Below are 24,433 nucleotides of genomic sequence, written 5' to 3'. Positions count from 1 at the left end.
GCCCCGGTCTTCTGAGTACGTCGCAGTCTTGAAATGCATTCTGTAACGTGACTTACAGCGCTGCCTCTTCTGCACGTTTGAACGCAAGAGCGCTAACAAGAAGGGTCCGTGCTACTCTTAATTTGTGAATCAATAATAGAATGTTTCATTTGTTCAGCTGCAGCAAACCACGACGGCCCAGTATATATCAAGTTGCTCTATTTATTTATTTTCCCCCTTTTCCTAATTCGACGATATTAATCACACTTTGTGTATCCACCGTAGTAGGGGAGATAGGACTACAGGTGAGAATAGGACTACAGCTGGAGTTCTATGACTGCAACTGTAAGCACCAAGCTAAAAAGAAGAGAGGTGTTTTGGGGAGATGGCTCGGCAGCTTGCCATGTAATTATGAGGACCTGAGTTCAGATCCCTCAAACCCATGAGGTAGGACACAGGAGCCTCCCTCTAAAATTCCAGCTTCCACAGTGAGGTGGGAGGTGGAGACGGGAGAATCGCTGGAAATCCGTGAGCCAGCTAGCCAGCAGTTTGCAGTCATAAACAAGAATTCTATTCCTGCATAGAAGGCTAGGACTAATCTGAGGCTGTCCTCTGACATCAGCATGCAGGCCATGGTGCGCGCGCACACACACACACACACACACACACACACACAGAGAGAGAGAGAGAGAGAGAGAGAGAGAGAGAGAGAGAGAGAGAGAGAGAGAGAGTGTGTTTCTGTTTTGTTTTGGAATCAGGGTTTCTCTGTGGAGCTCTGGCTGTCCTGGAACTAACTCTGTAGACCAGACTGGACTGGAACTCAGAGATCTGCCTGCCTCTGGAGTGCTGGGATTAAAGGCATGTCCCACCATACCTGGCAGAATTTTTTTTTTTAAGAGAAAAGATTTCTTTTTGCTCATTCCCTAGTTTGAGTCCATGGTTAGCTGGTTCCAAGGCAAAGCAGAAGCAGTACTTCCTGATAGGAGCACAGTGGTACTTCCTGGTAGGAGAGGAAGCAGTTTACTTCATTGTCACCAGGGAGCAAAGAGAGAAAGAAAGGATAGATGTCCGAGCTTCCTCCCACAAGCCCCACATCTTCCTGATAGCATCATTGGTGAAGAAATTTAAGACCCCAACTGCAGATATACCTAAATAGAAAGGGGCAGAGTCACCAATAAGTGGGTATTTCCAACACACCTTTCAGGCTGAAAACAGGCCACTACACAGCTCTACACACCCTCCCCGGCATCCATATTAGCAGAACTAATCCCAATATCATGTGTTTGCCTTTTTCACTATGTTGATATTAACACTGATGCAACAAAAACAAGGGTGAAAGAAAATGCCGGTGAATGCATTAAAACACGATTATCAAAAGCAGTGATATGGACTCTTAACTATTGCAGTTAGGGAAGGAAAGAATTTCCCTAAGGTGCTGGCTAAGCCTTGGAAGTGGAGCCATTAGCTTTTGAACACTCCCTGGGATGAAATGGGAAGCATGCCTAAAGCCCTTCTGTTAGGTGCCAAGCACAAAGGCTGTCTCAAGAAAAGCATTGTGAGGTTGTCTGAGTTACAAGCTAAACTAGCCAGTCTGTTCTGATGAGCTCACTGGGGATACTTGCAAAAGTGATTTTTTTAAAAAAAATGCCAAATAATTAAATGTGTTAATACTTAATAATCCATATAATTTGAACCAGTGTTTTTCAAAGAATCAACACACATTATAATGTCACTAATAGAAAAAAAAAAACATCAGTTAAACACACAGGGCTGGTGGGATGATGGCTCAGTAGACAAAGTAGGTATTGCGAAGCCTGATGACCTGAGTTCAATCCCCAGAATTCCACATTGCAGAAAAGAACGGACTCTGACAAGTTGTCCTCTGACTTCCACACATGTACCATGGCACAGGAATAAAACGTTTAAAATATATCTCACGGATTTCAGTGTAAGGCACTATGAAATATTCACTGGTGTACCTTCAAATCTCATGTCATTACTGACCACTATGAAAAGTTACTCATTTTGGTGCGGTTTCAAGGAATACCCACACTTTCCAAAGTACAGACAGTGTGTGACTGGTGTTACCCAATAACTGTGTAACTATAAATGAAAGCTGGGTGATTTATTAGAGAAGAGGTTTATTCAGCTCATCTCTGATAGCTGTAAAGTTTGAACAGGATAGCGCCTACACCTAGTGTCTCAACATAGCACAGGAAAAGAAAAAAAGGAAACCAGCCACTGGTAGATGCCCAGAGACAAGCTTGCTTTGTCAGTCTACTCACTCAAGAAGTAGTTCAGTCACAGGAGACATAACCCACCCCAAGGAGCCAGCATTTGTTACTTGCAAGGATAGTGATGTCCAAGTCTTATCATTCCCCACCAGACCACACTTCATGGGGGCCTCCCACCTGAACAGGTAACAACAAGGACCAAGCTGCTAGCACATGGACTTTTGAGATACAAACTATATCCATTAATGCCAGCCCAAACAGTGGGTTGTGACAGTTAGAAACCCAACTGGTTTCTATTACGTCGGACTGTCATGTGACTTTTGCTGGGAAGATGTAACCAAATATCTGTTCACCTTAAGTAAGGCACCAATGGGACACCAAAGAAAAGAAATCCGTCTAAATCTTGTTTGGTGAACCCATGAATTTATTTGGGTTACTTATAGGCTTTTAGGAGAGGAGTAGCTTCTAAGAGTATGAGTGACTCAAAGGCAGAGGCATCACTGAAAAGCTCACCCCAATTCACAAGGGTGTACCCCTGGAACTCTATGTACAAATTACAGGCAATTCCAAGGGTTGGAGAGACTCTCTTCCTAGCAGTTGTTATTACTTTGGTGGCACTAGGTGCGGTGGGGGTGGGGGTCTGTGAGTCTTGTAATTTCCCGAATTTCCTCTACCTTGTACGGTATAAGCTTTTCCCCTTCCTCCGAGAGGGACTATTTCAATCAAGAGGAAATGGGCACACAACACAAGACATTTTTGTTGTTGTTGTTGTTGTTTGAGACAGGGTTTTTCTGTGTTATATTAGCTGTCCTGGACTCCCTTTGTAGACCAAGCTAGCCTCGAACTCACAGTGATCCACCTGCCTCTGCCTCCCAAGTGCTGGGATTACAGGCATGTGCCACCATGCCCGGCTCAACACAGACATTTTTTAAAGCTACAAAAAAGCAAAGCAATGCAACTCTGCTTACTAAATATCTTTGGTTCTTCTGGATGAGCCAACAGTCCTTTTTCATTAAAAAAAAAATTAAAGTATTATTTGTGTTAGCATGCAAAAGCGTTGTCATAGTTACTTGAAATGAATTAAACACTTAAAACTTAAATTTTTAATGCACCACACACCAATATTTCTAATCTATATAAACAAAAGTCCACTGGTATTTTCAATAATTTTTAAGAGTGCAAAGGGACCATGAGACTAGAAGTTGAGAACTGCTGATTCCAAGGGATTCGCGCATAAGGGAGCAGGAGAAGCAGCTTCTGGAGAAACAACACCCCCCGTGGGAATGGCCTATATTAAAGAGGCTAAGGAGACATGACAGTAAAGGCAAGACCAGGCTCTAAATGAGACTGCACTTTGGAAATGCCACAAAGAAAATTATTTGGCCAAATTTATAAAGTCAATAAATACATTATGATGATATATGAAAACATCCTGTTTCTTAGGAAATACACACTATCTATCTAGGGGCCAAAGGGTGTGATGTAACTCAAACTCAAACTCAAAAAAAAAAAAAAGATGTGTATAAAATTCTTATGATGATCTAAAAATATAAGGTTTTCCACAAAGGAGTTTGAAAGTTAATGTAAAACACACACACACACACACACACACACACACACACACACACACACACACACACACAAAACCCTTATGAGATAGGCATCACTTTTCATCTCAGCAAATATTGTAAGTATGAGGATGTAAAGAGAAGGTGAGTAAAAAAAAAAAATCACACAATTTGACTGCTGCACAAAGGTCTATTAAAGGGTTTGCCGTGGCTCTTATCGTGCCTTATAGCTATTATTCACCTCCGTCTCCACAGAGCCTCCGTGACAGAACCTTGAATGCTAAGTAGCCTCTCAGCCTCCCTTGCAGCTAGGAGTAGCCGCATAAACCAGTTGTGACCAGTAAGATGGAAGCGGATATTTGCTGAGGGGTCCTGGGGAAGTTTTGCTTTCCTGACCGAAGCAGCAGGCAAGTAATTGAGATACCCAGACTCTAAAAAAACAAGTTTGTGGAGAAAAAAAAAATCAAGAAAAGCAGTGAAGGCAAAATAAAGGGGAAAAGCCTAGACCTTTGTTGACATCCTTGGACAGCTGGACCCACTTCTAGGCAAACACATAAAGCTGCACTTGGTGGCCTGTGAAGGAAGAGCCTCCTGCTGTTCAAGCCACTGAGCCGAGTGCCTGCTTTGCACGGCTGCACCCATTCCTGATGCCTGCTCACTCAAGGAGAAGGCAGGAGGAATAAAGCAAGAATCAGGCCACACAGCACTGTGGGAGAACGTGACTTCAAAACAAAATGCCTGCTTAAAACCTGGACCAAATGGCACCCTTAAATTCTTAAGCAATGCCGAGATGCAATCACTTTCATTAACAAAAGTTCAAATAAAAGGAGCACGCGACAGTCAGTGTTCTGTGGTGATTTAAGACACGGAGGGTTACAGCGGCTTCCAATCCGATGGGTTTCAGCACTAACATCACTCTGGGTGCTCTGCCAAGAGCATCCATTATTGCCAAATCCCTAATTCAAAACCATATATAAGAACACTTTTACTCAAACACAGAAGTTAAAAATAAGGCATTTAAATAGTAATCTTCCTTCTCTCGCGAAGATAAATGTACCCATTAACCTCAGATGCTAACAGGAAGATTTCCTTCTCTTATATTCTAAATGACAATTGTTTTCCTCCCCCCCCCCCCCCCCGCCCCAAACCATCCACTGGGAAATACACATTAAAAAAAAAAAAACCTAAACAACAACAAACAGACAAACATCAGGAGGTTGCCTCCTAAACAGCTGCTTCGCTGAATTAAGTTGATCAGGTTTGTAGCTTTTAGGTAGAGATATTAAAAACATGGATTCGACGGTGCAATGCCTGGTAAGGAGAGGTGATTACAGCGCGTCTTCTTGTGGTCCTGATCATCTAGTTAGAGCAGGAAGAGACAAACAGGAAGTGAAATGTTTCAACAGCATCTCCAGACAGTGGAAGAGATGTCATAAAACAGAACGAAGCCCCTTGCCAGGAAGACTGTTGGTAACACTATCTGTGGCAGGGTCTCCAAGAGGAAAAAAAATCAGCTAGAACGGGAAGTCTGAGGAATGTACAGAGAAGGCAGGACGCCACCTCAGTCCTGAAAGACGTACGTATAGATGGTCAAAGAACATATCCCGAGAGTCTAAGAAAGGCTGGTTTAAAAGCCAGGTGTGGTTTGGGGAGATGGCTAGTGCAAAAAGCTCTTGCTGTTTGCAACCTCCCCTAACAATCTAGCTATGGTGGAACACGCCTGTAACCGCTGGCAGGGGCAGGAGAGCGGAGACAGGGGGAGCCAGGAGGCTTACTGGCCAACCGACATAACTAAAATGGCTGAGCTCCAGGCTCAGCAAGCGCCTCCAACACAAGGAATAAGTGGAAAGCTGGAAAGGAATCCATCTAAGATTACTTTGGGCTCACACGCATGTATGCACAGGCAACCATGGCTGCACACATGTGCCCACAAATGTGTACCTACACGTACACACAGCTACAAAGAGCCAGGTGTGGTGTGTACATCCCCTATGATCCTAGAACTCAGGAATCGGTGGCAGTTGGATTTAGAGATGGAGGCCAGCCTGAGCTACACAGCAATTTCCACATTTAAAAAAAAAAAACCATCTCAAAACAATAATGAAACATAAGGTGGAAAACATGATGGCTTAAAGATAGTCTTTAGCAGAGATTACAGAAGGGGAGGGAGGGAAAGAGGAAGTGGGGGAGGATGCTCTCAGGTGCTCAGGGCTGAGGGAGAATATACAGGTGAAAGGGAAACTCAAGAGAACAGAGAGCAAAACATGTCGTGTGTGTTTGCAACGGGATGTTCTTCAGCCGGCAGAAGGGAGACACATCCAACACAGGCTATAACACAGATGAATCCTGAAGGAATCACGCTAAGTAAAACAGCCCATCACAAGATACTTCTGATCCCATTTACGTAACGGGTGATATCTGGAGTGGTCCAATTCATACAGAAATTATGGTGGTTGTTACCAGGGACCAGGGAGGAGTTAAAGGGAGTTTAGCTAAGGGATGTGGAGATGCAGCTTGGAAACCATTTGTTCCATCCTGGAGGTGGATGGAGCAAGGGCTGCACAAGAGAGCTGAGGTCAGTACCACAGAGCTTAAAGCTAGGGAAGACGACAAATTCTGTGCTACACATATTTCAGGGCAATGTTGTTGTTGTTGTCGTTGTTTTTCTATTACAAGGAATGACGGCAAGCAAGATGTGGACCTGGCTTAAGACGGAACACATTGCTCATGAGTGGAGATGTGGCCACTGACGAGCAAAACAAAGGCAAGGGTAATGTTTTTATATAAGGCTCTAGGCTGGAACCTTGGGCTCTACAAAGTAATTCCCTCCCCGTGGCAGTCTGAGTAAGTATGGCCCCCATAGATTCATGTGTTTGACTACTTGGCTCGTAGGGAGGGGCACATCAGGAGGTGTTACCTTGTTGGAGGAAGTGCGTCACTGTGGGAGCAGGCTTAGCGGTTTCCTATGCTCAAGCGATGCCTAGGGTGGCACACAGTCTCCTGCTGCCTTTGGATCAAGATGTAGAACTCTCAGCTCCTTCTCCAGCACCATGTCTGCCTGCATGCTGCCACGCTTCCCGCCATGATGATAATGGACTAAACTCTTGAAACTGTAAGCCAGCCCCAATTAAACGTTTTCCCCTTATTTATCTTATTATTCTTTAATTTAATTTTATTTTTAAAGATATATTTATTGTTATATATACAGTGTTCTGCCTGCACGTACAGGCTAGAAGAGGGCATCAGATCAAGGTGGTTATAAGCCACCATGTGGTTGCTGGGAATTGAACTCAGGACCTTAGGAAGAACAGTCAGGGCTCTTAACCTCTGAGCCATCTCTAGCCTCCAAATGTTTTCCTTCTTAAGAGTTGCCATAGAGCTGGGTGTGGTGGCACATGCCTTTAATCCCAGCACTTAGGAGGTAGCGACAAGCAGGTATCTGTGAGTTTGAGGCCAGCCTGGTCTATAAAGCAAGTCCAGGACAGCTGTGGTGACACAAAGAACCCCTGTCTCAAAAAACAAACAAATAAAACAAAACACCAAAACAAAACAAGAAAAGAGTTGCCGTGGAACCAGGCTCATGCCTGTAATCCCAGCACTCAGGGAGGCAGAGGCAGGCAGATCTCTGAGGCCAGACTGCTCTACAAAGTGAGTCCAGGACAGCCAAAGCTACACACACACACACACACACACACACACACACACACACACACACACACACACACACAAACTTGCCATGGTCATAGTGCCTCTTCACAACAAGGAAACCCTAAGACACTGCCCTAGTCACAGGCAGACAACACCTTTTTCCTTGCCCAAAAAAAGGACCTCTCTCTTGAGTTCTCTGTGGAAATATTTAACTCAATGTAATCAAAGACGAGAACTTTTAAAAGCCTTTGGCCTTCCTAAGAGCCAGGCTTCTGCAAAGAGACCTGGCTCTGAGGGATGGCACTATCAAGAGCAGACCGTGTCAAGTGCAGGTCACCAGTGCGTGGCTCAGGTGCCTGAAGCCCATTTATTCCGTGTGATAAAGAGGGTCGTGGAAGTGGGCTTCATCAATCCCACAGTCTGGCATGTGGCCGTCAGCAGCGGTTTGACGCCAAAGCGTCAGAGAATTCAATGCATGGTCAGCACAAGGTAACTGTTTGGAGAGTTCATCCCATACTCGGAAAAGATGGCGCTGTAACTCCATCGACAGGTCTGCAAGGGCGCTAGCTGGAATCCTAGAGCACGTCTCACAGAGCCCAGTGTGATAAACGTCATCAGGCCACAAAGTCCTGGGCCCTGGAGATATTTTCGCCTGCACCTCTGCAGCTAGTCACCTACACAGCTAATAATCACCACGGTTGCCGGATGACAAGTTTGCAGGCCTCACTTGAGTTCCGTCCTCCCACTGAGCCCAAGGTAGGCTGTCCTGCTGATTACTTACAAAACTACCGTTTGTAGAGCAGCCTTCCTGTTTTTAAAAACATCAGCTACAAACGATAAAGCTTGTCTACTACTGAAAACTAGAATATCTTTGCCCTGAATTCCTCTGAGACATTTACAAGGACTCATTATGCCCTGTACCTCAAACCCGTCCTAAGGTTTCTCTGTGTAGGCCTGGCTGTCCCAGAACTCAATCTGTCGACCAGGCTGACCTCAGAGAACTGCCTGCCTCTGCATTTGGAATGCTGGGATTAAAGGTATGTCCCACCAGAAAATATTTAGTCTCCCTATGCAGCGTAAGATGGACCTGAATTTGCCATAGTCCTGCCTCTACCTCCCAAGTGCTGGGATTACAGGTCTGTCCCTTCATTTGGCTTTGTCCTAAATATTTTCCATCCTCAGTTAGATACAGGCATCGGAAGATAGCCCTAGCACATAAGAACTTCAGATCACTGGACACAGGAGTTTGTTTTTCTTAATGAGGTTTTTTTCTGTGGTTTTGCTTGTCTTATTTTGTTTAGGAAACATGGCTAATTACATTAGATCATTTTCACTGCTGGGTCTTAGTCTTTCGAGACATGTGCAAAAAAGAGAGGGGAGCATATAAGATGTCAGAAAAAGAGTTCCTATCAATTCACTCTAACTTTTGCCTTTTAAAGTAGTTCCGCCAGCAGAGCAGTGAACGATGGTTTCCTCATTGTCGTTTATTAGCTGTGACAGGCAGCCACAGCGGCTCTCAGATACAGTCTCCCCTTCACCACAATTATCCTGAAATGCCTGCAAGGCAGAAGTGCTCGGAACACCCCCCTTCTGGGATGCTTTTCCCAAAGGCAACAGTTCAAAGCCACCCGCTACCAGCTGGGGCCTTGACATCCACAGGATCCCCTGCACAGGACAATTCCGCTCCTCTTGGAGTGATGGCAGAAGCGAAGGCATAATTACCTACAACCCAGTCAACCAGGCTCAGGCCCCCACATCCACAGCGCCAGCGCCTCACAAACAACCCAGCCGCCACCTGTCATTACCTTCCCTACAAGAGGAAAAGAAAAATGTGGTCTTTCACTACAATTAGATGTAACAAGCTGAGACAAAAAAAAAAAAAAAAAGAAAGAAAGAAAAGAAAAAAAGAATAACAGTATCAAAATTAAATAATGTAGTAATGATTTATTAGCCCCTAGACCTATCTGCAAACCTGACACAAAAATCACTGTGCTAACAAGGCTTGCAACTTACAACGTAGCCACGGAACATTGGAATGCATTTTCTATCTTTGTCTCTTTTCTGATTTCTTTCTTCTAGGTTCCTTTTGTCATATTTTGGAACAAACCGAGGACAAGGGGATTGGAGAAGAGAAATAAATTGAGGGGGAAAAATAGAGAGTCCTGAGGGGTACAGTGAGTGGAAGGGTTTGAGGCCTCAAGTATAGTGAGACGGAATAACCTGTGACCTACCAGATAGACTAGCCAGAGACAGACCTGTCAATCATATAGGCAAAGCAGAGACAGGCATGGGATCCAGATGGAAATAGAGCCTTTTCCTACTGCCAAAATCTAGCCACAAAGAGGCACCCCGGCCAGGGAGATGGCTCAGTTGGGGAAAATGGTGGCTGCTCAATCCCTTAAACTCATGCGAAAAACTAGACGTGACAGCATGCAGGTAAAGCTTCTCCCGTTTGCAGAGCCGTGGCAAGTACAAGAGAAACGCCTGCCTCAGAAAAAGGTGGAAGGAGAGACTGACGCAAGAGACTGTTCTCTGACCTCCACATGTGCACTGTGGCATGGTGCCCAGTGCTCCCCAACCCCAATTTTAAAAGACCACAGTGCAACAACACAAAACAAAACACCACCCCCTCAATCCTGGAAAGAACATGGCATTAATACTTTCAATAGTCTCTGAGCACAAGCCTGTGTAATACCCTTTGCAGACAATACAGAAACAACACAGAGAGCCAAGCATGTAACAGTGAACATGTTTTGGTGCTAGTACATTTTAATAAAATTTTCAATAATATTGGTAAGGAGCAAAATTACAAAAAAATGCCCCCAGAATACAAAGCTTAAAAAACAAAAACAAAACCCAAAAAAACAAAAAACAAAAAAACCCCTCAAGAGATGAAATAGGAAACCCTGAAGAAAGGAGCACCCCAAGAAAGGTTAACAGTCTCTACGAGAGCGAGCCCACTTCAAAGACGCTGGATGTGTCTAATAGCTAAACGAAATTAAAAACAGAGTGCAGACTGATGCATCCCCCAAAGGACACCGTCAGAAAGATGCTGCCTGTGTGGGTGAAGGCACAAGTGGGGTGCAATCGCCAGTGGGTCTGGAGTGGAGCGCCTCCAGCTGGAGAGTATGGCCCACAGTTCCCTTACAGGACAGGAATTAACGTGTACTCTGGTTGCAGGCTGCCCTTGGATAGGAACCATGTTGGCACGTGGGGCGGGCGTGACATGTTTCCACGCAGCAGGAGCCGCGGGATGGGGGCTGCCCCGCACACCCATGCGTACAGCTCCAGCTGTCACCCCACAGCGCCCGCTCTGTGGGGAGCGATAAGCTGCCTCCTCTAGGAACTAGTTATTACTCAGATAAATTTAACAGTGCCATGCGACCAACAGACCAAGGATAAGAAGCTGGCACCAAGGGGGTCCCTACCCGCCGGAGGGATAGCGTGCTCTGCGTGTGACAGGGAAGTGGCAACTGAGAGGATGCCCCTGGTTCAGGTGCTGATCATCCACCAGGGCACGTGGCACCCCCTGGGTACGATGCTCGTGAGACGTCCCCTCACGTCTGCAGCAGACGCATCTGCACTACCATCGTTTGGTCCTATTTGTTTTTCCAAGGGCACGGCAGGGCGTGGCTTCATTTGGGCCGGGCGATCACATCGGTGTGTCTGCTCATCCCTGCCAACAACACGAAACAACTGTTTGTATGTACTTCTAGCCCAGGCAGTATCGAGGGAGCGGCTGTCAGGATTCGGTGGATGACAGAGAGCTGACAATTCTTCTGCCAAGCCGTCCTCATGTCAGGCAGATAGGCTCTGAGAAGGTGGAAAGCTCTTCACCCCCAGCTCCAGTGGCCAGGGGCCTCGGTTTCCAAATCAAACTAAATCAACAGCCTAAACAGATGTAGACCCATGCGCTGATGAGGACGGTGGAGAAGATTCGACGTTTTATTTTCTTTAGATGTCTATGTGTGCCACGCCGGCCATTTAAAAAGTTATGTGTGGCTTCAAGATGAAACGCACCGGCAGCTTCTTGGGCGTGGGAGTGGGGTGGGGTCCTCTTCTTCTGGAGATTTAATGAGCTCACTGAGGCTTCTGACTCGGTCGGCTATTAATTGAATCAAAGTCAATGACAATCTTGCTGTACTTCGGTGTGAATTTTCTAAACATGAAGAAACAAAATACGTGAAGAAATTGCCCAACGGGTAGTGAGAGGAGCGATTTGTTTATTTCGGCTTAAACTATATTTCCAGTGCAGAGGAGGGAAATGCCCTGGGATTCGCTTGATATTTTATCTCCATAGAAGCCAATTATAGGGCACCACACTGAGAGGAACACGGGGCAGAAAGGAACCATTGCACGGGGCGTGTGTTCTCCAACTATCCGAGTTCATGAATTACGCGGGAGTCAAAGGATTTCTAACAAGTTAGCTGCGCAACACGATATCCGATTACAGTGCCCCCGTCATATTTATCTTATTTTCTAGGAAATTTCTGCAGCCAACTTAAAGTTGCTCTAGAGCAAACACAAAGTAGTACATTTTCCTTTGCGTCTGACACATAGAGAAAGAACACTCGCTGAAGTGAGTCGGGGTGGTTCTAAAAATCAAGTTCTACATAAACAAGTAAGTCCTCCAAATTTTTACATTCAACACATCTGTAAGAATTGAAGATACTTAGGGACTTTTTACCGTAAGTAAATAAGAGAGTGTCAGCACCATTCTCCTGTCGTCTCTGCGTCAGTTCCTGCCTCCAGGTTCTGCCCTGACTTCCTGCCTCAACTTCTACAATGCTAGACTGTAACCCGAAAGCCAAATAAAGTCTTTCCTCCCATATTGGTTGCAGTCAGTGTTTTATCAAAGCAACGAAAAGCAAAGTATGGCACAGAAGGCACAATAATTCAAGACACGCATCATGCAAAATCATGTTTCTAAACCGGGCTTGGTGGCGCACGCCTTTAATCCCAGCCCTCGGGAGGCAGAGGCAGGTTGATCACTGGGAGTTCAAGGCCAGCCTGTTCTACAAAGTTAATCCAGGACAGCCAAGGATACACAGAGAAACCCTGTCTCGGGAAAAAAAAATCATGTTTCTAACTGAGCATGGTGCATGCTGTCATTTGGGAGACTCAGGCAGGAGGCAGTCTGGGCCACATAGCAAGCTCAGGGGAAGCCTGTTCCTACAGAGACCTTGTCTCAGAAAACAAAAAGTTTCCCCGTATTTCTAACTAAAAGCACAATGAATGCGGCAAGTCGCCATCATATAAGTCTTATCACCGATGGTCAGAAACACAGGAACACCTTGCAAAGCTTCCCATTCTAAAAACAATTCTGTACCAGCCATAAAAGACAGCAGCTCACAAGCAAGGGCTGGAGAGATGGCTCAGAGGTTAAGAGCACTGACTGCTCTGCCAGAGGTCCTGAGTTCAATTCCCAGCAACCACATGGTGGCTCATAACTATCTATGAGATCTGATGCCCTCTTCTGGCGGGCAGGTATACATGGAAATCTTTAAAAAAAAAAAAAAGCTTACAAGCAAAATATAATCTTTACTCTGCAAAGACTACCATAAAAATTTGGAAGGGTTTCTTTCTGCCCTTAATTCAAAATGATGCTCAAAAAAGAATTCCTGGGGTCTCATCGAGGCGGGCTGCTTTCATCCTAAACTATCCCTGCCAGAGCTCTTATACATGCAAAATTTAAAGGCTGGGCAGAACTAGCCCAAAAGCTGTAAATTTTTAAATTTCTTGCTACTTGCATGATTAGCCTAAGCCTTGAAAAGTCTCTTATATTAAAGTATCATCATTAAACAGGCTGTCTCTAGATACTTGTCTCGCCAATCCATACCTGAAGTAATCTTTAGAGGCTGTAATCTTTAGAGGCACCATCACATGTCTCAAGACACTGCTGCTGCGTGTGGAAGGCGAGCCTCATGGGAGACACTAGACCTCAAGCTAGGCCGCACGCTGGCATTTCCACACCAGTTCCCCCGACCTACCTGAACGTAACCCCAGCCAATTTAAACATGAGCCTGGCGGCCGTTGTCTCTTCACTGTCGTGGTATTTATCCGACATGAAAATAACTTCTTTTATACCTGGAAAGGTAACAGTGGGAGATAAGCAGAGACAGAAAATGCAAAAGACGGGCAGAGCGACGCAGCCCCGCGCCTGTGATTAATTACCCACTTCCAGCGAGCGTACAGACAATGTCCAGTTACTGAAATACTGATCTGCAGTTTCCTAGTACGGCAGAGGGGACTGCGTTTTTAATCTGCCTTCCAGTCTTTATGGATTTTTTTTTTCTTTTAATACAAATGCAAAGGGAAAACACGCCAAGCAGTCAAGCTTTGAGCCAATTAACAAGTTTTCTTTATTTCGGGTAAGCGAGTATTCTTTATTCGCAAAGCGACTACTTGTGTGGGGCTAATGGGGGAAGGTGAGGGAGCTGGCTACTCCAGGGATCAGCAGTGCCTACATCTCCGAGATCTGCCATCACTTTAGCTGGCTCTGTGAAGGGCAGATCGGCTTCACCATCTCACCAGGCAGCACGAATCTTTTAAGTCCCAAGGGCCTCCTCCTGAGGGCTGCTCTGGACCCTCTTCTGAGGGGTTGACCACACAGCCCATACGCTGCTCTGCTTGTGCGCAAGCTGCCAACAGCTTCACCGGGGACCAGCAAAGGAAGCACCCCACGAGGAGGACAGGCTAGCGGCAGCCGCTCCCTGCACGGGCACCTGCACTGTCCCTGACTGGTGGCTGTGGTCTGCTACCAGCCGATTTCTGCTGCTCTGACACCCAGGGGCTCATGATAAACAGTCCCTTTAACCCACACATCTGTCTAAACATGCTCGAGTCTTTACATCTCAAACCAAGAGCTTTATGGAGATAAAGCGAAGCTCACTCTTAGATGTGACAGTTCAGAAACGGGTGCAGTATACAGAGTACAGTGCGGTGGGTTACGGCAGATGTGACATAATAAAAGAAAAGCTCAGAGTAACAGTCGAGTCTCAGGATATTTATATGCAAAGATATGCTTAGATCCTCAAATATCTACCATGTATTAGATACAAATTAAAATTTGATATACCGACTCCCAGCCGACCTTGTTTCTGACAGAAGAGCATTTCCCTCCCTCCCCGCTAATCTATGCACAATAAGTCAGAGAATGGTAAATTGACAGTAATTATATGCAATGCCTGTGTTGTTTTTTTTTTTTCCTGGCAGCTTGCAGTTTAAGAAGTTGCAAACTAAATTAAAAACATGCTAAGAATCACAGAGGATGCAATTTGTCTTAGAATACCTGGCATCAAAAGCAAAACACGGGAAATATCCTGCAAAGTTGGTAGTGCAATTAATTTAGATCTAAACAGTAACAACGTAAGATCAGGCACACCCACGTGGGGGAGCTGCCGAGGAGCGGGCGCCCACGCAAATGCGAGCACCGGGGAGGCCTGGTTCCTACCTGCCTGGATGATGAGCTTAGCGCACTCGTTACACGGGAACAGGGCGACGTACATACTGCAGCCCTTGACGTCAGCCGAATTCTTGTTCATGATGGCGTTGAGCTCGGCATGGCACACTGTGGAAGAGAACGAGAAGAAGGGCTCAGGTCGCCCGCGGCTCCTGAACGGTTTACCAAGTAATTCTGCAACCACCTTGGAAACGGCGTGGAACAGACTCTTAATATAAAAGAGTAGACAGCCGGGATTGCCAGCTAAGGGCCCCATGGGCTGTCCGAGTGGAGACTAGCAGGGAAGGGAAGCTGCTCAGGCGGCTAGCCTCGGTTTCTAAGAGCCTACAGCAGGGGCTGAGGTAACGCACCTTCACCCACCCTACGCGCAGCAATACCTCACTGCTCCACAAGACCCTGGAGTATATAGTGCGCACGTAAAATGGCTCATTTGCGTGCTGATCTGCATGGCTGTTGGGAAGGCAGGGGCCATAAGAACGAGAGAGGTGAGGCTGAGAGCCTCCACCCTGAGGGATCTGCCCCCCCCCCCCCACTTGCCGTGCTCAGCTCACGAGAAAGATAAAAATTTTAAAAAGCCAGTGGATAACCAGCTATGTGTCTATTTTTAAAAACACACTCATCCACGAAGGGGCAGTCAAGGTCTCTACGCACAGGCCCATTCCACCACCGGAGATTACAGGGGTCATGCAGGCATCCTTGCCAGAGTTCAAGGTCAGTGGAAGAGCCTGCCTTTCCCTCCCACACCTACCTAAGCTGATCCTGTTCCGGGTCCCTTTGGCTAACTGTTGCTATTCCCTAGCCTCAGGGGTGCAATAGAGAAAAACTCCAGCACAGAGGTGGTTCTAAACCCCTCAGCCTGCCTCTCGGATTCCCACACGGCCATCGCGTGTCATCACTGAAGGGTGTAGGTGGATTATCGACAGCTATCTTGCCTACTTTTATTTTTTTAAAGATTTACTTATTTATCATGTATACAGTGTTTTGCGCCTGCCCACCAGAAGAGGACACCAGATCTCACTATAAATGGCTGTGGGCCACCACGTGGTTGCTGGGAATTGAACTCAGGACTTTTGGAAGAGCAGTCTTAACCTCTGAGCCATCTCTCCAGCCTGCACGCTCTTTATGACAATTACTCACATGTTTATCCCCAGAGGAGCTACCACTGTTCCGTACTGGAGGGGGTTGGGTCTGGGCGTGGGAACGCTGGAGAGAATCGCCAGGTGACTCAAAACATGCAAACAAATTTGGGAAGCCCTGCTCTATGGGATTCCGCGAGACCCCCCACCATACACTGTGCTCACAAATGCTAACACAAACTGCAGAGTGAACTGAGTCCCTCACTATGGTCCAAACCATATGTAACTCCCAGAAAATAAACATGGGTCCCCTCAAGAATCACCTCGTCCTTCCATCTCCAGCCACCAGCTTTCCACACTCGGCGCTGTGATCAGTTGCCGCTCACGACCATGGGCACTTCAACCACTGTCTGCTCATACAGCGCATACATTTACTGAGAATCTGTTCGGAAACATGCAAGGACCGGCCTCCTGGTCTGGCATGGAATAGCATCCACCTGTGCCGCAGCCAGTGTTTTACCAGAGAGTTAAGCGAGAGCTCTCTCGGGAAAGGTTCATACAAAACATAACTTCAAACTAGAAATTAATTTCAGCCAGAAGAAAGACTAGTCTCTGGCAATGCAGGGAGCTAAAGAAGCAATGTGTGATTCACCAAACCACAGGCCGTCAGAGAGCTATGGATGGCGAGAGGCGCTTGAGTCCTGTCTGCCAAGTCATGCCCCCCAATAAAAGGCCGTGGGAAGTCTAGGAGAGAGGAAAACTCAGAAAGGGTTGGAGTGGCCACAGGGCCACAGTGGCCCCTCCCCCTGGTAAGCAAGATGACAGGATGCTAGCATTAACGCTGCTCAGTGTTAAAAAACAATTAGATATAATTGTTTCCTTTATGTCCCTCTTGGGGGCAAAGCCTAGCCCTCTAAGATCGCCGTAGCTTCCCCCAGAGTCTACTGCCATGCCAGGAACATAATGGTGTTAAATATTTATTGAATAAATAAAGGCAAAAATGCAGATCCCAATTATTGATGGTGATGGTGGGAAAGAGCGAACGCTCTCTTCATTCAGATATCAAAAATGGGCTCTCCTCCACCTAAGAAGTGTCCTGTGGATGGGGGCCAGCACTGTGAAGGCTCCGACCCGCAACTACGCAGCGTTACGGTGTTCTCCACTGTAAGGATCGTCACAGCAACCTCAACTACCTTTGTCTAACTCTTCTGCAGCAACCAGAACGAAGTTTATAAAAGTTGAGGCTCATTACTGAGTAATCACCCCAAGAAACGGACCATCTTGGGTAACATCTGACATAGCACGAAGTGGGTGGTTTACAGAAATGAGACACAGGATTCTAAATGGACGGATGACCTTTATCTTACCAAAAGTCACCGGATGAAAAGTACAACGCTGCGTCTTAAGAGAGGTCTGCTGGGTACCGTGGACCGGCTGTCGGATGCAGCCCAGTTCGCAACCCACACAAGCCTACACTTTCAAGGGGAGATGACGAGATGACAACAAAAAAGAAACCACATGATCTAAAGAGGAGCTGAAAGACTCGACTGTAGGTGTTCCTGTCCAGTCCCCTACCCCTTCAGCTTCAGAGACCACAACACACGGTTCCCCAGAACTCCTTCCCTGCCTGGCCTATCTGACTAATACTAGCCTCCTGGCCACATGCAAGGGGCCCAGAGAATCCCCTCCCGGGGAGAAGGCTGAGCCCTCACCCTGGACCTGCCCATCTCACTCCCACCACCTCGAAGCTCTCTCTGTTCAAGGCCTCAAATTCATTCGTCTGTGAAGAACCAACCAGATGGGCTTCAGGGGTAAAGCCCCACACTGTGGTAGGCTGAACCAAAATGGCTCCTACAGGCTCATAGGGACTGGCACTATTAGGAAGTGTGGCCTTCTTGGAGGAAGTGTGTCACTGGGGGATGGACTTTGAGGTCTCAGAAGCTCAAGCCAGGCCCGGGGTCTCTCTTCCTGCTGCCTGCTGACCTGGATGTGTAGAACTGTCAGCTACCTCTGCAGCGCCATGTCTGCCCGTGTGCTTTCCGCCATGCTAATTAACCAAACCTCTAAACTGTAAGCCAGCTCCAAAGAAATGTTTTCTTATAAGAACTGTCGTGGCCGTGATGTCTCCTCACAGCAATAAAACCCTAACTAAGGCACTGTCCTTAAGGAGGGACAATGGAGCAAATTGTTAATCACCCATTCGATCCGCCTAGTGTACATCAGAGTGCAATGGCCGGGGCTTAGCTACACAAGCAGGTGGCCCCTAAAGCTGCTCCAAGCCAGAAAGCTTGCTCAGAACTCACATGCCTGGCCTGTGCCTATCTTGTCCTGGCCCTGGAGAGTAAGGCCACGCATCCAAGTGTCTTTCCCCTGAACTCTGAATGGAGAAGGCTTTGCACAGGGCTCCAACCAATGCGCAAGGCCCAGCCTGCCATTAGAAAGTCTACGAGGTCTCCATAAGGCGAATGCTAAATGCATACTTAATACCATCTCTAAGAAAGTGTATTTTAGGCTAAAAATAAAACATTAAAATAACGGCAGGTTGGGAGACAGTTCAGTTGATAAAGTGAGGGTGCAAGTCAGACCCCCAGGACCAACACTACAAACTAGACGCCGTGGCGCATGCCTGACATCACAAGGACTGGCACAGGAGGCAAGCCCTCTGTCCAGCTAGACTGGCCTACGCGGCTTGGGTCCAGGCTAATGACGTGGACGGTGCCTTTCCATGGATACCCGAAGCTGTCCTCTGACCTTCACACATGAGCCATAGCTCACACCTGTGCACACGCACAGAGACACACAGAGAAAGAGAGACAGACAGACAGATACACACAGAGAGAAAGAGGAGAGACAGAGACACACAGAGAGAGAAAGAGGACAGACAGACGACACACACAGAGAAAGAGGACAGACAGACAGACACACACAGAGAAGAGAGACAGACATACAGAGAAAGGAGAGGGAGGGAGGAAAGGAGGAGAGAGGGAATGAGAATAAACGCAAAAGCAATTTTAAAGTATCAAGCACATCAATTTTTGGCATCTTCCAAACGTTCCGGTTCACTCCTCGGTCCTCCAGGACAGGCTCTCGCTAACCAAACAGGGGCTCCTCCCTTGGCCAAGCTCAAGGCTGCGGACCCCACTCTCAGGGCTGGGTGGTGGCTCCCCTCTGCCCCGGTTCCTTCTCCCATAAACACGGGCACAGTCCCCATTCATTCAGCGGAGGGCAGACGCTCAGCACTTTAACTTTCTTCTCAAGAAGAAAATCATTTCAACAACTGCGACTCTAATTTTAAAAATAACTGCCTCATTGTAATGCAGATATAACCTCTAGTTTTCTTCTATCCAATTTTTTTTGGGGGGTTAGGGCATATTAATTATACAGAATAATAGGTTTCACTGTGCCCTTTTCATACATGCACAGAACATTCTTTAGTCATATCATTCCCTGCGTTACCCTCCTGGCCCCTCCCCTCCCCTCCCCCCTCCCCTCCCCTCCCCTCCCTTCCCTTCCCCTCCCCTCCCCTCCCCTCCCCTCCCCTCCCCTCCTGGTCCCATATTCACCTTTCTCTCTCATGCCACGCTCTGTGTATTTGTGTGTGTGTGTGTGTGTGTGTGTATGTGTGTCTGTCTGTCTCTGTGGTGTTTTGGTTTTTGAAGCACCGTCTTGCTATATAGTCCTAGCTGACTAGCACTCACCATGCAGCCTGAGCTGGTCTTAAACTCACAGCAATCCTTTCTTCAGCCCTGGGATTCCAAGCACACACTACCAAACCCAGCAGCTCACAAAATCAGCTAAATGAATTATAACCAGGTTCTGCCCTCTTGCTTGCTTGCTTGCTTGGTCTGAGGCAAACGCCACAGCCTGCCTGCGTAGCAGAAAGCATCCATGACCAGGTCTGTCTGGCAGCTTCACTCAGAGATTTTATACATAACACAAGAGCAGGACAAAGGGGTTAAGATGCACAATGCTTAAATGCACAACGCATAAAGAAGTCCATGTTGTCAAAAAAAAAAAAAAAGGTGAGTTTTCCCATTATTAACTAAAACTCCATATCTATGGCTAAGCAAGAACTTAAAGACATCCCCAAATAATGCAGATATCTGAACAGCACAAAGAGTGACACAAACCCTTTAATTATCCCCAACATCATTTAAAAAGAATAAGTGCGGAAAATACCGGATTAATGTGTATAAAGTGCGACGCTCAGAATAGTGTCTGTTTCAGGTGATTATAAGGCAATTCATACGCTTTGGTCTTTTCTTTCTTTCTTTTTTCTATTACTAACTGTCAGAATTCAGAACTGCATTAACCTTGGCCCACTGTAAAGATTGTATAATTAGAAAACTGTATTTTTCAAATTCTCTCTCACTGGGGCTTGATTAATCCTGGCTGTCTCATGTAGGCGGTTCTCTGGAAGTTTGACAAATTAACAGGATGTACTCCATCCTTGTTAGATTTAAGAGATTCAACATTTTATAGATTTGACTTCTATCTCATTTGATGTAAGATCATGCAATATCTATTTTAGACACCAGTACTATTATAGTTACTCAAGTAGAAAGAGAAGAAAATAGAAAGAAAAAAATCCCACACATTTGAATGATGCTAAACAAATTCTAAGTGCTACACATATAACCTGGCAGTCACAGTGTCACTCCCAATGATCTTAGTTAGTTTCCTGCTGAGACACGATGAAAAACACTGAAGCCGCATAAAATCTGGAGTCAGGGGCAAAACATACTGTGTCTTCTAATCTAAGAAAGATTTCTCTCTGCATAGATTTGACCCTGAAATTAATAACATGAAATAGGGTACCCCAACTTAAGGCTGATTTATACTTATTACTGACAAGCTGTGCCACTTGTTCCGATGCCCACACTTTTTGTCATTATCCTCCACATTAGAATCTAAGTGAGTTTATTGCTAGGGTACCAGAGTGTCAGAGTCACTAAGTCTGAGGCACACCTCCAGGACCACGGCCACCTCCACTTCTGCCTTCACTAATGTCCAGGAAGGGCACACACCCATGAGAGTTCACAGTGTCTAGAACAAAAATGGAGCTTCAACAACTACAATGACATCTTAATTATTGACAGTTACCCTGTCAAGGCCTCATCTGTCACTGCCAGCCCTTTTGAGCTCTTCTCCTTCGAGTCAATTATTAACAACAGCCTCTGAAATCAAACTCCACAACCTGCCACCACCCGACCCCAAAGGCCCACCTTTTATGGCTACCCACCAAAAACGGAAACCAACATTTCTAGAAGGCGCTGCCAAACAATGCCACACCTGTGTAGCAGTAGACAGGAGAGCTCACAGACCCATAAGACACCAGGGATGTTAATCACACAGGGCTGTCTTCTCAAAAGCAGGGAATGAATACCTGTTCCCACCCAGAAGGCTGGGAGTAGATGCTGTAAATGACCTGGTGACCTTTGCTACCTGTAGTGTTGGGCCTCACACCCAAATCCCCCAGAATGTTCATCCCAGCCTCCCCCTCCTCCCACAGACCTTTATCTTTAGCCTGGTTTCTCTTTCTCAGTCATCAGAGCCTACCCTTAGGGGAGATGTACTCGTTGACTTCTACGCTATCTCAGAGACCACACCACAGTCGAGGCCGTGAAGCTACAGAGCCAACCCACCCGTCTCTGTGGCCACGGGTGCTTCGTAAACAAGTCTTGATGTAGTAGCCCCTTAATCTTCCTTGACTCTGAGGACTGTATTGCACCAGGAAGCTTTTCTTCCAAAGTGCACTACAGTGTTTAAAAATGCTTACAACGCCTGGTGGTGTCAGATTCCAGAAGTTTCTGACCCAACACCAGCTAAGTCATGCCGACCTGAGTCTCATTTTTCACTTCACCCGGATCACTTCCTTGCCAGGTGTGATGCTTGGCGGGGCCGCTCCACACACCTGTGCCTGGTCCTCTCCCACAGCAAGACTGTAACTGTACTATAACTGTGAAGGGGCAAGCTGGTTAACGACCAGGGTTTTCCAAGGATCTGAAGCATACACACATGGGCTCTGGAACAGGAGAAGCAAGGAGGGAGCTAACAGTCACATCCGTTCTAGGAGGCCATTTGACCAACAGGCCTCGCCGGGACGCGCACCTCCACTCCTCTGCCCTTCGCAGCTCTTTGCTTCTGTCCCCAACTTCTCTCCTAGCCCTTTTTTGTCACTTTGTTGCAGCCTTCTTAGACCCTTCACTCATGGCCTCTTTAGACATAATTCCTGGGTACTGGGCTATAGCAGAATAGAAACTGGGTGTTTTTGTTTTTGTTTTTGTTTTTTGTTTTTGTTTTTTGTTTTTTTGCTCCTTATTGCTGGGAGTAAAGGCATGCCCCACCAGGCCTGGCTAAGAAAGAGAAACTCTAAAACTCTCAACTTTCCTGGATGTTTTGATAAACTCTGGCTGCAAACGCCGCTATCCAATCTGATCAGGTCCGAACTGGGTGACACGGCTACAGGAAGAAGTGGGTCCTGTCCCTCAGAGCTCAGAACCCACCAGGGAGCAGGGCAAACGCTTCAAGCACTTCTGGAAAAGGACTACATATGTGCTGTGTTGAGAAACTGCAGAGCACGGGATGGAGGGTGGGGGTGGGGGAGGGTTACATGCACTCTGCACAGACAGGTGGGAAACTGGATTTTTAAGTCACCTATTGTTTCTGCAGAAAAAAATGTGTGTGGATTAGAACTGTCTCTTGAAAGCAAGGCTACAAGGCACTGGGGTTTGGCTGCAGGAAGGTGAATCCTTCCTCAAGCCCCAGCCCCTCAGAACAATAAAGATATTCTGCCTTTCTTTGTGCAGTTACATAAGGAGCAACCGAGGAAGACGGAGTTGAAAGCTTTGCAATGAAAAAGAATTAAGCCAGTGAAGGCTGTGTTGCCACAGGTCAGGATGTTGCAGAGGACTCCTGGGAGATGGGCACCAGGGCGGTCCTGAGCAGAGATGACAGGGGGCAGCACTTCTGCCTGGCCAACTGATGGGCTGCGTGTGCACACCAATTGAGCCAGCGACCGTCCACCTCAGAAGATCATGGACCACACCCTCACAGCCTTCCGGCATCAAGGACACACACACACAGTCCTGCTTGAGACATGATAGTGTAGTTTGTATGTCAAGATGAAAACAGTAAACTGAGATAACTCAGAGAAAGCCAGCCCCAGGCCTGAAAAAAAAAAGTGTCTATCATTTTCAATTACCACCCTGTACCCATAGAAGAGGTCTCTGCAAGAAAATGACAAGGGAAAGGAATCTAGGTTCAGAAAAGAAGGCACACTGGGTATGGTGGTGCACACCTTTAATCCCAGCACTCAGGAGGTAGAGGCAGGTGGATCATTGTGAGTTCAAGGCCAGCCTGGTCTACAAAGCGAATCTAGGGCAGCCAAGGCTAACACAGAGAGACCTTGTCTCACAAAAACAAAAACAAAAACAAAAACAAAACGAGAAAAAAGAAGGCACAAGCCACTCACTCAAAAGCAGGCTCCCAGCTTTTACCTGGGCAAACCCTCCACCCCAACCAGGCTCTGAGCAAGGCACAAACATCTATAGCAGCCATAAACTAGTGGCCCAAGGCCTACTGGCTACTGCCACTGGGGCCACCCTTGGAACAGTGTACTCCAGTTCTCGGAGCTGCTGCTGGCCTCTGTCTTCCCCCTCTACACCCTCCTTATGGTGCCCAGTTTGCTTGCCCGACACCCAACACCTCCCCAGTTCAGGACTCTGATGGAACTTTAAAATGTATTAATTCAGGCCCCTGACCAGAGAGCTGGAGAGAACCCCAACATCCCAACCCCCTAGCCCCACCACCGCCCCCTGGGAACCTTATGGGGATAAGAATCTACTAAACGCACAGTGCACAAGACCAACCTGGTCAGTAAAGTTAGTGCCTCCTAGGCTGTGGGGCTAACCAGGAGCCCGGGAGCCCGGGAGCAAGCAGGTGGCCCTGGGCGGCACACTGGACCACAGGAATACATGTTTCTTTTTCCGCCCTCTCCTGCTCGGTTCCCACCCCATCCTCTCTACCCGCTTCCTCAGCCTCTCCACAGAGCTGCTGGTAACAACTCAGGGCGCCCAGGGGAGCCACTTAGCCCCAATGGTAGTGCTTAGGGCTAAAGACATTTCTGACTGTGGTGTTTCCATTATTGATAATAAAGCCCCCAGAACTCTAATTACATCGCTTCCCTATGTGCTAAGGGCACACAATCAGGTCAGAGGGAGGAGGGCGGAGACAGAACTGCATTTCATCCATGGCTAAGCCGGGCCAACTCCCTTCCTGCTGTTCACGCGAAACACACTGAAATGCATGTGCAGTGCCTGAAAGGTGCTGAAAAGGTACCGGGAGGAACAAAGCACCCTCACCCCCTGACAAGGCCGTCCCCCATAAACACACACAGCAAGCCTTCAAAGCTTCCCCCTGGGGTTCCTGGCTTTTAAAGGGTGAACTGGGAATGCTGAGCTGAGC

The 24,433-nt window shown here is 47.0% G+C and overlaps 1 protein-coding gene across 1 annotated transcript in view; it reads right to left on the bottom strand.

The window, feature by feature from the left end:
* Positions 1 to 9,360: 9,360 nt before the first annotated feature.
* Positions 9,361 to 24,433, bottom strand: part of DCTD (dCMP deaminase) — a 30,467-nt gene continuing 15,394 nt past the window's right edge. The window contains exons 4-6 of the mRNA XM_084760389.1: positions 14,883 to 14,999; positions 13,420 to 13,516; positions 9,361 to 11,588 (exon numbers count right to left, since the gene is read on the bottom strand). Of these exons, the coding sequence (XP_084616515.1) occupies positions 11,510 to 11,588; positions 13,420 to 13,516; positions 14,883 to 14,999 (293 nt within the window). The 3' untranslated portion in view covers positions 9,361 to 11,509. The remainder of the gene's footprint in view (positions 11,589 to 13,419; positions 13,517 to 14,882; positions 15,000 to 24,433) is intronic.

Source organism: Acomys minous, assembly GCF_964271855.1.
Source record: "Acomys minous genome assembly, chromosome: 15".
Lineage (NCBI taxonomy): Eukaryota > Metazoa > Chordata > Mammalia > Rodentia > Muridae > Acomys > Acomys minous.
Note: the sequence above shows the minus strand (reverse complement) of the source record. Positions and strands in the feature narration are given on the sequence as shown.